Source organism: Acomys minous (genome assembly GCF_964271855.1).
Source record: "Acomys minous genome assembly, chromosome: 10".
NCBI lineage: Eukaryota > Metazoa > Chordata > Mammalia > Rodentia > Muridae > Acomys > Acomys minous.
Genome location: NC_140491.1, coordinates 57622394 through 57637191, shown reverse-complemented (window position 1 = coordinate 57637191; position 14798 = coordinate 57622394). Strand labels below are relative to the sequence as shown.

The 14798-nt window shown below is 43.9% G+C and overlaps 1 protein-coding gene across 2 annotated transcripts in view; it reads right to left on the bottom strand.

Annotated features, from left to right (window-relative positions):
- The window catches only part of EFEMP1 (EGF containing fibulin extracellular matrix protein 1), a 61953-nt gene extending 47563 nt beyond the window's left edge, over positions 1-14390 (bottom strand). Inside the window, exons 1-4 of one of the 2 annotated variants that reach the window (XM_084797493.1) lie at positions 14243-14390; positions 12988-13077; positions 4880-4928; positions 4369-4755 (exon numbers count right to left, since the gene is read on the bottom strand). In XM_084797493.1, the coding sequence (XP_084653619.1) occupies positions 4369-4755; positions 4880-4928; positions 12988-13068 (517 nt within the window). In that variant the 5' untranslated portion in view covers positions 13069-13077; positions 14243-14390. Of the gene's footprint in view, positions 1-4368; positions 4756-4879; positions 4929-12987; positions 13118-14242 lie in introns of both variants that reach the window. The other variant, XM_084797494.1, reaches the window with a different exon arrangement.
- Positions 14391-14798: the final 408 nt, after the last annotated feature.

The following is a 14798-nucleotide window of genomic DNA, read 5'->3' as shown; positions in this document are numbered from 1 at the left end:
CTGTTGAAAAATATATGTGGAAAATAATTTTGTACAGCTATGACTCATGTGTAAGCTTTCATTTATCCTAATCTAGCCGGCCATGGTTAATGTGTTTGGCTTACTGGACACACTTAAACAGGAGTGGAGAAGTTTATTAAAACAGAGGGCTCCTCAAGCGGCACAGTGATGTCAGGAATATAGGCCCTCGGAGCACGTAACTGCTTTAAGCGGAGGTCCTCACACTTCCACACTGGTTGTAAAACATTACTTTGTGCTGCTGGCCGGGAGAGTGTTACCCATGTGCAGGCAATTAGAAGGCGTGGCGCTGTACCCTTGATTAGCTCAGTAATAAACGGGCACAAGTGTGATTTGACAGATCCCTAGACAGATTATTCTGCTGTTATCATACAAAATAACCCATATTATCAACCATTAAATAAATCCACATTTATGGGCACTTTGCAAAATTGGGAAGGAATCCAACTTAAGCTTTAAAAATCTTTTAACCCTGTTTTCCATACTTCAGATACCAAGAGCAAACTTTAGGTACTGCTGAATTATTCAGAACTTTTTATATAAAATATTCTATGGATACATACTAAATAGCTATATAGTCATAATTTCTACCAGCAAGGTGCCTAAAGAACTCCAATTTGTAATTTTGAGAAGTCCATAGAAAACTGAGAATTATGATATTTTAATATGTGAAAACTAACTTTGTAAGGCAGCCTAAATATATATATATAATCTTTTGGTATTAGAATTTATTTTCATAAACATAAGATTCCATGCAATGACCTGGAAAAACAGTTAAATGACTAAAGATACGACTTTTCAATTAGAGTGTGCAGCATATTTGTTATACTACTGTGGGATTGTTCCCTACCTATATGGCTAATGACTTTTAAACCTTTTCCCTTTTTTTGTTAATTAGCTATGTCCGTTCCTGTGGGTTTAAAAAAACATTTTAAATTGAAATAGTAGTGTTTCACACCCCCTTTTACCCCCCTCACCTGCCTTCCCCACACACCCTGCCAGGCACGCTCCATTAACCCCTTCCACGACCTAACCGCTGCTCCCAAGCTGAAAGCTTATTTTTCTCTCATTATTATTGTCACATATGTAGGGAATGTATATGTAATGTGTATGTATATATGCATATATAAATACAACCTGTCCCGTCTGCTTTTGTTGATGGTGTGTATATATGATTTGACAGTTGCCAATTTGATTTGGACAATGAATAAGGAGACGTATCACTAGTATGCAGGAAAACAACCTAAATGCCATTCAATAGATGAACAGATAATAAAAATGTGGTTCGTGAACACACTGGAATACTATTCACCAGTAAAGAAAGATGCAGTCATAATGTTCTCAGGCAAGTGAATGGACCTAGGAAAGATTATATTGAGTATTACACACATTACTTATATTGAGTAAGGTAGTCCTGACCCGGAAAGATACCGTAGCATGTTCTTTCTCATCTGGGATTCCAAGCTCCAAGTCCTCAGATGTGAGTACGTGACCTCGAGTAGCTGCAGAGACCATAGGTGAGCGCTCTCTCTCTCTCCCTCCCCCCCCCCTCTCTCTCTCTCTCTCTCTCTCTCTCTGTGTGTGTGTTCTTACAAGAATCACAGGCTAAAACACCCTCTCAGTACAGGACATGGAAAGCCTCCTTTTGAATGGTGGTCAGGGTAGTCCAAGTGATTCCCCAAACATGTAGATGATTTACGCAGCCATTGGTTGCCTCTCAGAGGTTGAGGATGGCCCCTATCTCTGAAGACTCCACACACTTAAGATACATGACCTGGATGATTCGAGCTGGAGCTGACCTGAAAACCTTTTTCCTTGGCCTAGTGCCTATGGTTCCAGAAAATACCGTGCAAGCTACCAAGAGAAGGAAGCAATTAAACAGTCCTACCAGATGCAACACCTGCGAACCATGACAATGATTAGCTCAGGAAGATATCCATACAGGCACAGAATGTGGTGCACACACCCTGGTGCTAAGCAACAGCTGTCTAATTGGACTTAAGGCCCATTGGACAGGAGGGAAGTCACGCCAATACTGTAAGCCTAGCCGACCTTTCAGAGCGAGTGGGATCATGGGTATTTGAGAAGAATCAACTAGCACCACTCTGTTAGGCCAGCACGAGTCCTTCCTACATCCTAAATCATCCTTACACCCAGAGATGAGTGTGGCTTCCTCCCCTCACTGAAGAAGCCTCTCTTTACAGCAAATGGAGACAACGACTGAAAACCACAACTGAACGGAGTGCAGAGATCAACTGATTGTGGTGAGCCCAGCCCAGCCCAAGGCACACATCTACATCACAGCTCCTGCAGCTAGGGCAGAAGATGTAGCGAAAAGATTGTTAGAGCCAGAACACCAGGCTGTCTGCTGTGGAAACAGTCTCTCCAAGAAATGGCTACATAAATAAGACTGGAACCATGGAGAGCCCAATGGGCATGTTAATATGGAAGGGCGAAAATTCCATGGGGTCCCATCCCTAGACACAGTACTACAGGCAACTAGTCTAAATATTTTAAAAGAAAATTAAGTAGGATCTCATTTTCACTATTCATGGTGTATTTCCAATATACCCAATATGTGTCTTAAATATGTTTTATTCAAGAACATTCCGTTTTAGGCATTGTTCTTGAATTCAGCCAGATGTGCCAGTGAGGAACTACTTTGCTAAGTAACCAGACTTTATCTCTTTCTTTTTCTTTCATGTAACATTAAAGTAGCCAATATCTAAAGAGCTAAAAACAACACAATGTAAAAATCTAAATAACTTCATTAAAGATTTTTTTTATTTCAGAAAAAAAATCAAACCTTCTAAGTTAATTTATTTAAATAACTCAACTAAAAAATGGTATATCTGAAATCAACTGCAGGGAGCTTTCACCAGTACCCATTCAAATACATATATTCTCATATATAACCTAATCAGTTTATCTCCCTGTCAAATCCTAAATTAGATACTAGAATATCAAGCAGATGACGGAGCATTCATCACCAACCCTGGAGCCCTGACTCATGACAGTAACACAAAACAGATGCTCTGCTGATGATCCCCTGAAAGGTGACACCGTCACCCCATGAGTTAGCTCTTAATGTGGGGTGACTTCAAATCTGCCCACAGACTATCAGTAATAAAAACCAGAACATGGTTGGCTTCCTCACTTCACTTATAAGCCATTTAAAAGTTCCGATCTTTATAGTGAGGATAGGACAAAGCACGAGAGAGAGAGAGTGTGGCGTACTAATGCCTGATGGCACTAACCCTTGAGGGAGTCATGATGTTGTTCCTGACCAGGCAGAAGGGCTGAGCTCTAGGCCCTGCCCACTGCCCAGTGCGTCTGGTGTTTGCCAGGCTGCCCATCCCATGGGGCTACCTACTCAGCCCCTTGCAATATGAGAGAAATCTACGATCCTTTCTCAGTTCAAGAATCTCCACACCAGCAGATCTGAGGGGATTTGCCAGGAAGGAAAAGACAAACAATCCCTTTTAGCACAGTCCAGTTAGCTAATACCTGACATGCCTTCAGAGGCCAAGATTCTTATCGCTTTGCTCTCAGGAGTTTGCAGCTGTTTCTAGAATACACAGTTATGTGTACTCTGTGAAAATAAAACAGAAAAGCCCAGGCAGATAGTGCCCTGGTGCAAGAGATAGAAGTAAAAAGAGCTGAAGGGAGACCTTTAAAAGAAACAACCACGTGAACCTGGAGCCACCCTTCAAGGTGGAGAGAAGTGGGACCTCCCCCCCCCCCTTTTCTTTATTGTCCAGTGAGGAAATTAAGTTAGTGGCAACCCCAACAACAAAGAATCTTGAGAGACCAGAGGGGGCACTTATGGAGTGGGCCAACAGCACAATTTCAAGTCCCAAACAAATGACCCCACCCCTCTATGGACAGCTGTGACTCTGGCACCTCCCCCCCCCCACCCCCCTCGGCTTATGTTTAAAAGCCAGCTCTGTGCTTAACACCTGTGTGACCTCCGGTTCTCAAACTTGGCTGCATACTGGAACCACACTGGGAGCTTTAAAAAGTATTGATGCCTGGAATTCATCCTCAGGGAGTGTTATTTAATTGTGCAAGGGTGTGGCTTGGACACCGAGAAGCTTTCAAAGGCTCCTGGGTGACTATAAATAGAGCAGCTGAGGCTGGGAACCACTGATGAAGTTTCTGAGGCATAAGCTTCCTCATGTGTAAAACAGCAGTGACTTTGAGAGCAAGTACTTTTAGGATTACTGCAATGGTGAGCTATGCTACTGCAGACAAAGCACTTAGCACTGTGCCCCATGTAGGAAGCTATTGCATTCTCGCTGGGAGGTGCCCTTGGGCACGAAATTTCTTGTCAGTACAAGTCATGCTCACCTTGGCACACATTATGCTCACTCTGCTCGTAGCCTGCTGCACACTGGATCCGGTGGGAAGGGTTGGTAGGGATGCGCTGAGGGTCAGCTGGGTTCCTCCGGATGACGAAGTTATTTCGGCCAGTCTGAACTTCAGGGCCAGCAACTGCAGTGGCACTGGCCACGACGCCACCCCCAGGGACCACACCACTGGCTGCCATGCTCCTGGCAGCTACACTTCCGGTGGTGGCACCTGACGATGCTTCCGCAGCTGGTGTTTCTTGCTGAGGATGTTCATTATTGACAATAATTTGGGCCGTTTTCGGAAGGCAGAGGTAGCCTCCATAGTGGTTGACACACTTCATTCCGCCTTTGCAAGCGTCTGGGACAATGTCACATTCATCAATATCTGTGGTCAGTGATAAAATAAGTCAGCAGTCTTCTCAGAGGGTAGAGTGTTGGGTAGCACACATGGGGGATAAGATGGAGACAGAGGGCTGGTCTAGGGTAGGAAGTCTTAGGAGCGAGCTTACCTTTGCACTGCTGTCTTACAGGGTCCCACTCATATCCATCCGTGCATTGCTGAAAAGAAAACATCAAATATGGAGCCAGGTGACAAAACATGGCTTCCCTAAGAGCTTTATTCTGGTGGTTGGAATCCTAGGGAATTGAGAGGAGTGCTCAGTTCTACACCCTCCCATCTTTTATCAGCTGGCCTGAGTCCTCAGTGTGTTCAAACCAGTTGTCTGTCATCATCTTCTTGGAGTTCTTTTCCTTGATATTTCTGATTGATCTTTTTTTTTTTATTTCCCCCTTTTGTATTTTAAATTTTACATGAAACAAAGACTGAAAAAAGACCAACTGGGTTCCCCATTTTCTCCCACCCCAAGTACTTGAATCTCTAAGTCTTCCTGAGTGTTTGAGTTTTGGAACCCAGCCCAGCTCTGGTCCTGCCCACCTGTAGCTTTCTCTCCATCCTCAGGCTAAAGGAGTCTAAGCTGTTAGGGCTTTCTAGGACACACCCCATAAGTTTGAGACAAATGAACTAAATGCCCTCGGTATACTCTAGGTGACACATTTCCCCCCAAGCCCATGTGAAACCCCTCCCACTCCCACTGCCTTGTGGAAATCAGAGACAGCTTGACTGTACTGTAGACCACTCATCAACTGCTTGGCCTGGAAGCTTCCTCTTCCTCTTCCACATGGGCCTGAGCTCTCCTGAGAGCCCTCACTGTGTTGCTTATGGTACTGGGGCCTGGGATATTAGAGCCTTAGCCGTGCCTGATAATAACTGTCCTGCTAATTGTCTCAGTATCTCTCCTTGAACCCCCAACTTAGAACATTCATTACAGTGACTCAGAAGGTGTTACCACTGGAACAGATCGTCCTTTGGGGACTTCTCCATCCCAACACTGTTCTCCTCTGTTGAGGATTTAGGGTTCTCCAAGAGCTCCCCCTGTCTGTTGATTTTTTTTTCTAAAACCCTGGTTTGAGGCCAGACATTCCCTGATCTGGGACTGGACTCCACTGCCCTAAACTAGCTGAGCTTAAAAAGCCTTATTGTCTACTTTGTTTTTTACCTTTTATGACATCTATCTGCTGCACCCAGAAGGCTTTTACTCAAAGACATACAGGGACATTTACAATGACCCCTATGCATGGTCACATTGTAAGTGTAATTTCTCCTTCACAGTGTGCTGAGGATGGCCACCATGTTGTCTGTACTTAGGTGTGTTAGATATTCAGGCCACAGAGTGCATGTTTTCTGTATCTCAAACATTATTTGTTAAGTTTTCATTTGAGTAATAATTGTTTGCAAGATTTTATTAAAAATTAAATATAAAACTCCATTAAATAAAAAATTATGTATATAAATGTATACATATATTATACAAATTAAAATACACAAAAGGTATGTGTATAAAATGTGTGGTTGATAATGAAGGCTAAAAAGGGGAAATATCTTTAGACAAAAAAGATTTTATTTGGAAAATTTCTGAAAAAAAATGTTATAATGTAGTTAAAGCTTAGTTATAAGTACTATGCCCAAAATTCAAAGCATGGAAATAAAATTAATGCCTAGTTTTCTCTCTCTAGTTACAGCCACAAACTTTCCTTAAGTATTTGCTATTTTTCACGTGTACACACACACACACACACACACACACACACACACACGCGCGCGCGCGTGCGCGCGCACGCGCGCTCACACCTGCACATGGGGCTCTAAGGCTGATGCCAGGGATTATCTCAGTTATTTTCTACCTTATTTAATGAGGTAAATGCAGAGTTCCCTGAGATGAGTAGTCGCACTCGCCAGCCAGCTTGCTCTGGGGAATCCCTGATCATCTTCTTCCAAGGCTGGAATTACGGAGAGATTTCCATGTTCGCCCAGCACTTATGTGGGTTTTGGGGATGCAAACTTTTGCCTTTACACTTGCATAGCACGTGCTGAGCCATCTCCCCAGTCTCCAACTGCCTTAAGTGTTGATTTTGTCTTAATAATATTTATGAAAGCCAGGCTAGGGATTTATTTAGTTAATTCTGTTATGTGTATGTGTTTGGCTTATGTGTGCCATGGTTGAAGGACAGCCTTTGGGACTCAGTTTTCCCTTTCTACCATGTGGAGCCTGGGATTGAACTAAGGTTGTCAGGCATGGTAGCAAGTGCCTGTATCCGCTGAGCAACCTCACTGCCCAAGGATTTTATTTTATCATCTCACTAAAGGATATTTAAAAAATAAACATGTTTAGATTTCTCCAGATGCTAAGCCTGTTTTCTTATTGAGTGAAGTCTTCACTTTCTGGATACTTACCATCTTAACATTAGGACAGATTCTGTTGCAGGTTATTTGTACTGAGATATTCCTAAGTTACAAACTTATTATAAGACTTATTCTGGTAGACAGTTAAATTTATTTATAAGTTGAGCCCCTTATACAAATTTTACTATAACTATGACCCTCAGTCCTCTAGATGCATAATGTAAGCAACCGCTACCACTGGCAAATGTGGGTTTTCACAATAAGCCCACAGGAAGCATTGGAAGCAAGGACAATCAATCTCATTAGTCACAAGAAGGACCCCACACCCCCACCGAAGCCACAGCCTAGAGGAAAGACTCTCACTTCCATACTTCTTAGTACTGTTTTATGTAGAAGATACTTAAACTTTAGCTTGGTATAGTCCGAACACTAAGGTTAAAATTATATTGTATCCTCAATTTAATCATGTTTTTAATATAACTGTTTACTTACTCAGACCTCTTACTCTACTTGGACCAAGTTTACATCTTTTAAAAATCTCAGATGTTGTCCCTGTCTTTGAAAAGGAGAAAAGATATTGGTTGGATATTCTCTCAATGTCTGCTCTATCTTTATCCCTGCACATCTTGTAGGCAGGGTAAATTTTGGGTCCATGTTTCTATGGGTGGTTTGGTGTTATCTTCCCTCTTCTAGGAGTCTTGTCTAGTTAGAGGGAGTCCTCATCAGTGTCTATGGCCCCTGCTACTAGGAGTCTCTGCTAGAGTCACCCCCCTATATTCTCCCAAGGGCCTACCCTGACTTAGGTCTCCAACCAATACCTGGCCCAACCCAAGACCCACCCCATGGGGGAGAGCCAATCCCTGACACTATTAATGATGCTCTGCTCTGCTTGCAGACAGGAGCTTAGCAGAGTTGTTCTTTGCTCTTCCCTTCAGTGCTTTGATACAGATGCTCAGACTCATGGCCAAACATTAGGCAATGTGTAGGGAGTCTTGCAGAAAAGTGGTGGGGAGGAAAAAAAAAACCTGGAGGAGATAAGAGCTCCACAAGAAGACTAAGAAAGCCAACTAACCAGGACCCAGCTGAGATTGAAGCACCAACCAAGGACCATGCATGGACTGGACCTAGGCCCCCTACACAGATGTAGCTGATGGGCAGCTCAGGCCTCATGTGGGTCCCCTAGTAAAGGGAGCAGGTGTTATCTCTGAATTTTTGGTCACTTCCCCCTGGTGGGACTGTCTTGCCAGGCCACAGGGGAAGAAGACATGTTCAGACATGATGCAACTTAATGAGCTGTGGTGGATGGGAGGGGGGAGCTCCCCTTTTCTGAGGAATAGGGAGGGGGAGGGCGAGAGAGAGAGAGAGAGAGAGAGAGAGAGAGAGAGAGAGAGAGAGAGAGGTGCTGGGAGGAGAGGAGGGATGGGACTACAACCAGGATGTAAAGTGAATAAACAAACAAAGAGAGAGAGAGAGAGAGAGAGAGAGAGAGAGAGAGAGAGAGAGGAGAGAGAGAGAGGAGAGAGAGAGAGAAGGATAAAAGACATTTAATTTGAAATTGGCCAAAATTTATTTTAAATCTTCCAAAAGAAACTCTGTTTGTGGGATACCTATAATTTAATCCAAAGTCTTAGAGCCAAATCCTAATTTTTAAAGCTGGGTGTAGTACCGCAAGCCTTTAATCCTAGCACTTGGGAGGCAGAAGCAGGTGGATCATTGTGAGTTCAAGGCCAGCCTGGTCTGCAAAGTGAGTCCAGGACAGCCTAGGATAACACAGAGAGACCCTATCTCAAAAACAAAACAAAACAAAACAATTTTTTTCTAATTAAAGAAAGAAGAAGAAAAATATTAACTGTGCCTGACCACTTAGATTACTGTTCTTCTGTCTTGATTCAATTTACTACAGTTGGGAATAAATGAAGATTTAAAATTACCTTTTCTAGGATACATTAGAGCAACTGTTTCCTTCATTTAGTATCTGGACTTTAAGATGTACTGTGTTTTTGATTACTTTAATATGAGACATAGTACTTCTGTTACCTTAGATATTGAGGACAGGACAAAAACCAGAGCAGATCACGATGGCTAATTGGTCAATATGATCCAGGAATTTCTTCCTTCCTAGCTTTGGTAACCACCTCTATCTCCCGAAGGCCCATCTTCCTGACTATCCTGCCTGGATTCCGTCAGATTTTATGAATGACCTTCCTGGCAATGTGACACAAGGAACAATATTTTTCGTCTCTCTCAAAAGGTATACCTGTGTCACTACAACTTCAACAAGTAATACTTGTGTTGTCAAGCACATCAACATTGAGTGTGGACAAACCAAGGCAAAAGCTATGTCATCGGCTATCTTAGCTTCTCTAACTGCATGGCACCTCACTGGTCATCATAAGACAGCCAGGTTGGACATGATGCTTAGTGTCTCAAAGCCCTCTTTAGAAGGTTACCCTATTTCCTTTTATATAAATAAAAAGGCTGGGGATATTAGAACCCAGAGCAGCTGCTGCCTCTGTAACTGTGTATCCTTGTACCCTCACAGTTCATTCTGTATACAGGCCCTAGACTAAAATATTCTAAGCAATCAGGGGTTACAAGGAACATACCCTGTATGATGGATACACATAAACTTAATGTGTATCCAGCCCCATTCTCAAGAGTCTACCGTCAACGTCACATTCCTTCTGTAAAATGAATCCGAGTCAGGCTGACTACATTACAATGTACTATGTGTGGACTGTGTAGTACTCATCAACCATGTGGCATGGCAGCCCCTCTCTGCTGAGACCTGCCATGTAAAGGACCTTGCCCACTCTGCCACATGAGCTTGAGTACTCAGAGCCTCCACCATGTTGTCTGTCTGTCTGTCTATGGCATCAGTACCTGAAACTTCCTCAGAGCCTCTGCCATGCTGCTATGCTTCTGTCTACATTTCTTACACAGAAGGGCCTTCTGCCTCAGGATCTTCTTCATACCCTGAACCCATATTAGGTGCTTTTGCTGCATCCTTGAGAGTGAGGAACTAGAATCTATCCTGAAGGTCAGGATCCCCAGGTTTCATTGGGCCTGCGAATCACCTGGGCTGCTGCCTGAAGGGGACTCTTCAGCTCTCAAGGATCTGACTTTGTCATCCTAGATAGGAACACAGTGCACATGCGGCTTCCTATAAGGTACGTACTGAGAAGCATCCGAGAGAAGACGCTGCAGAGGGTTTAAGCTCAGGAAACAGTTTGATCAGGTGACATCTGAGAAAGTCACAGTGAAGAAGATGCTCCAAGACAGACTGAAGAAGTAGAGTAGGCAAACTCATTTCCTAGAAGTGACAACTAATTATCTAAGTAGATGCGTGGGGAGTACCTGTCTGATGCAGGCACTGAAGTCAAGTCAGCTGTTTTAGTGACACCCCAAACCTACCAGGCTAAAAACTCAACTCACATTATCCTTTACTCTAATTTGTCTTGGTTTTCCCAGCACTATTTAAGGTGCCACCATTGCCTTACGCAAGAGCCAGTGGAATCAGCTCTGATGTCTCCACTTGTTTTCTTTCAAACTCTGACCACTCTTCCATTTGCATAGTTACCATATTGACACAATCCTTCCTGGCCTCAGGAAGAGGCCAGACGCCTTATGCTCACATTCTGTGTACACCAGGCACACTAGTCAGGTTTGCTTCCCCACCTACGAGTCACAGTGACTTCAGACATATACAGCCCCCTTCCCCATGCACTTTACTTGTCTCACCTGATCACCTCCCGGGATTGTCTTGGTGGCTATGCCAGGCCTTCCTAGAACAACCTGAGCTCAGATCCTCCATCAAGAGCCAGCGCTAAGTTATTCTCTTTTATACTAGCACCAACATTAACCACCTCTGCCTATTCTATTTCTTTAGTGATTTGTATACTCTATGATAATGTTTTTTAAAAAGCTTTGTAGTTTTCAACAGTATCTTCCCTGATATAGAAGGCTGAATTGTCTCAGTGAACAAATAACCTAAATGTCTTTTGATAGTGAAAGAGTTGCCTACATAGATATCTGTCCACTAGGCTAGTGAACCCTATCTCTAATACGAAAGGGCAATATAAGATCATCTGTTTTGTAGCTACTAGTCTTTCAAAATGTGCCAAGGTGGCAGCTCATTTCAATAACTGCATGATAAACAAGGAAGACTTGCAGTTTGTTGTAGATAGTAAGCCTGTTGCATTAGTGCATTTTAATTTGGTTTTACTGTTAAGCCCAGCCTGCAGTTAGTTCCCCTACTTGCTGGCTGTACAGTTTTAAGTCAAGTGGATAACCTTTCTATTCTCCCATCAGCCAGGGTAGTGTTACTCGGCTCTCACTTGGCTTCAAGGATGCAAAAGTATATTCACACTGAGATGGTTAAGAATACAGTTAACGGGCATACACAGCTTTTAAAAAGAATAGACTTAATCTATTCTCTCTTAGCACAAGAAGAAGGTCTTCATAGCAACAATCCTGAAACTGTAGGGCTTAACCTACAGGGACACGTGCTACTCAAAACAAATAAGATTTAGGTGATTGGAAAAAGGAGGCGGTATGAGATAAGCAATTCTAAAAGCAATCATATCCTCCTAGAAGACTGAGACAGAAAGATCATGCATTCAAGGCTTGCCTGGGCTGCATAGTGAGTTCCAGGACAGAGTCTCAAAAAAAAAAAAAAAAAAAAAAAAAAAAAAAAAGAGTTAACTCTTTTATTAGATGATTACAAATGTACATAGTTTAATCCTGGCTCACTGAGATGGTACTTAGTTTAGCCTGAATAACAAAACATTTTCACATGAAGATTAAACAGCACACGCTTTCACTTTTCTTTATTTATTTTAATGTAAAGTTACACACTATTTTCACTAAATGATTCTATTTACAGTTGCTCTGGACAGCAGAAAGGAACATCTGCTGAGTGGGTTATAATATTCCAGGGATAACATGAGGCAAAAGTGAGATAATGTTTATTATTAGTAATTGATATTAGCTCACTTCTGAGTTTTATTCTAAAAGCATTTGCATTCTTTTGAGTAGGATTACTTAATTTTAAAAATTGGAAAGAAGTAGAAAAATGTGTTTTTCATATACTCACCCAGGACACATGTCATTCACCTCACAACACTGGCTGAGAGTTAGAAAACAACACAGAGGAAGGAACAAAGGCCTCATCACAGCAAGGTGGGCCCTGCTCTCCTCTCTCCTCATATGTCTTTCTTAGGCAGTGGGAGGGGCCAGATGGCATTTTAAATATTTTATCAAAACTGTTTATCCTGAGGAAACTAGTAGATCAGCTATGACTCAGAAATGCCAGAGATGCAAATAGAAGTTGCAAGACCAGGATGAACCCGGGGTATTTTAAATCCACCTTAGCAAATGCTGTATCCTGGTGACAGTTACACTATCCGCAGGGCTCTTACAGACAGACAACCTCCATGAATCCAATAAAGACCACCGCATAAGGCAGGCACAGATGAGACCTGAGCTTATGTGATACACTCTCATTTGGCTTGAGTGTCACTCTGCGTGCACTGCCTTCATCTCACGTACCCAAGCTCCCAGAGTCCTCACTCAGACCCATCAATTCATTGACTGGTTTAAGAAACATGTAACTTACACAGATATGAATTTTAAAAGTTCATTTTTGGGCTGGCATAAATCATTCTATTTTGGCCCCATGTCATCTGGAGATCTAAGTGCACCTTTGAAAGGACCCAGGGCAGGCTATCAGAAATCCTAAATCGGAATCATATTAAAGTGTTGTTTAATACACTTGGCTTTACAGAGTACTGCCGGCTTTCACTTGCAGAGAGAGGGAAAGGCTCGTATTGTAGACTAGCACTCAGTACACTTATCTCACATTCCATCTCGCCTTACCGTGTATGTGATGGTTTCCTCCATGTCCTGTGACTTGACCAGCACCAGAGTCAGCATAGTTAGGAAAAGCGTTTGCAACATCCTGATTCTTTAAGGAGGACAGGACAAAGAGATGTTCAGTGTCCACTGCCTGGAAAACCAAAACTTTATCAGTGAGGACACGGGCAAGAAAGGGAGGAAGGGGAGCCCAGAGATAGTCAATTTCCAACCCTATTTCTCACCCCTACTCCAACCACCAAACACCCAGGACAAGAGGAGAGCTACAGCAGACTGTATTTCCTGCATTCCACGCATCTGCACCTAGGTTGTTCAGTGTATATTTATACCACTCCCATGCATTAGGCCCCAGAAAGGGGGAGTCAAAAAGAGGGTGTAGAATATTATCAGTTCCAAGGACCACTATGCACCCCCCCAGGAGGTAGAAATGGCCAGCATCTGTCTGTTCTCAGGAATCTTAAAGTACCCACCCCAAGGTAAAGTTCCCGGCCCAGCTTCGCAAAAATACCTGCGAGCCAATCACGTGACCTCAGACTTTATTTCCCTTTTTAACAAAAAGTCCAAAACACCCAAACACAACCTGAGGAATGATCTCTTAGTTCCTGATACAAGACCCTACAGAGCTTCTCGCTCTCCTCAGGACGACTTCTCTGATCCCCACTCTTAAAGCTCTTTTTCCTTGCCTTCTCTTGGTGCCCAACTTTGTTTTCCAAGCTCAGGGCTTCGGAGAACAGCAGCTCAAAGTCACTGATCCCTTGTTCCTTCGTTCTCAGGTCTCAGAATGTGCTGTGCACAGGGTTTAGTCTCTTAGGGTTGCACATCAGACCGTACCGCAGGACTGGGTACTAGTTTTGGGGTACTAGTTTTGTGGTGTCTGGACTGGTGCCTGCAGGGAAGTGAGCACCGCTTTCTTAGGTGTAAGCTACAAGGCGCCTGTCAGCGGAGTCGCTGCCACTGGGCAATCCAGGTGCCTCTCAAATCTCGCACATCAGTTACTGAACGTAGAGACCGTGGCCACCAGCAGCAAAGCACTCAGGGTGGGTAGTCAGCGCTCAAACTCTGCCCATCCCAAGAGACAGACGTCACCCAAGTACTGGCATGGGCTGACAGATTGTGTTCCCAGACCCGAACCTCCATCTCCCTCTCCTGTGTCGGGCTGCATAGTCGGGGACAGGTTTTGGGTCACCCCCACCACTCTCCTCGGTGCTGCCCCCGCCGGTGCAGTGAGCAACCGGCGACCTCGGTTTGGGGCTCCTACCTGCGGGGGCGCCGCTCAGTTCTCCTGCCCCGGCAGCGAAGGAGTGCTCAGGGGAGGGCAGCCCGGTGGGTCTGAACTGGCGAGGTCTGGCAGCAGCGGCAGCCACAGGAGGAGGAGAAAGGGAGGAGAAGTAGGGCGAAGGGGGGCGGAGGAGAGAGAGAGGGAGGGGCAAGCGCCCTGCCCAAGCTGCGAGCCCGCGGGAAAGCGCGCCTCTAGGCTTTGGGGTAGGGGGTGGGGAGTAGGAGTGGGGGTAGTTGTCCTCAGTAATAGGCCCCTTGGTCCCTTGATTTACAGGGGTTTGAGACACAGTGTCTAAATATCACTCTCAAGGAGTTTTTTTAGGCTCTACAAAGATGGCTTGATTTTTTTTTTTTTTTAAATCTCAACAAGTGATTCCTGGGAGAGTAAATTAAGGCTATTCACAGAGCGAGTCCTTTACTTTTCATTTCAGTTTTTGTTTTTGAGGGGGAGGGGAGGTTCTGATTCCTCAAATGGTGAAAGGTGAGAATTAATGTGTTCATTTCTGGGCCTATTAGGTGTAGGCGTGGGCCAAATG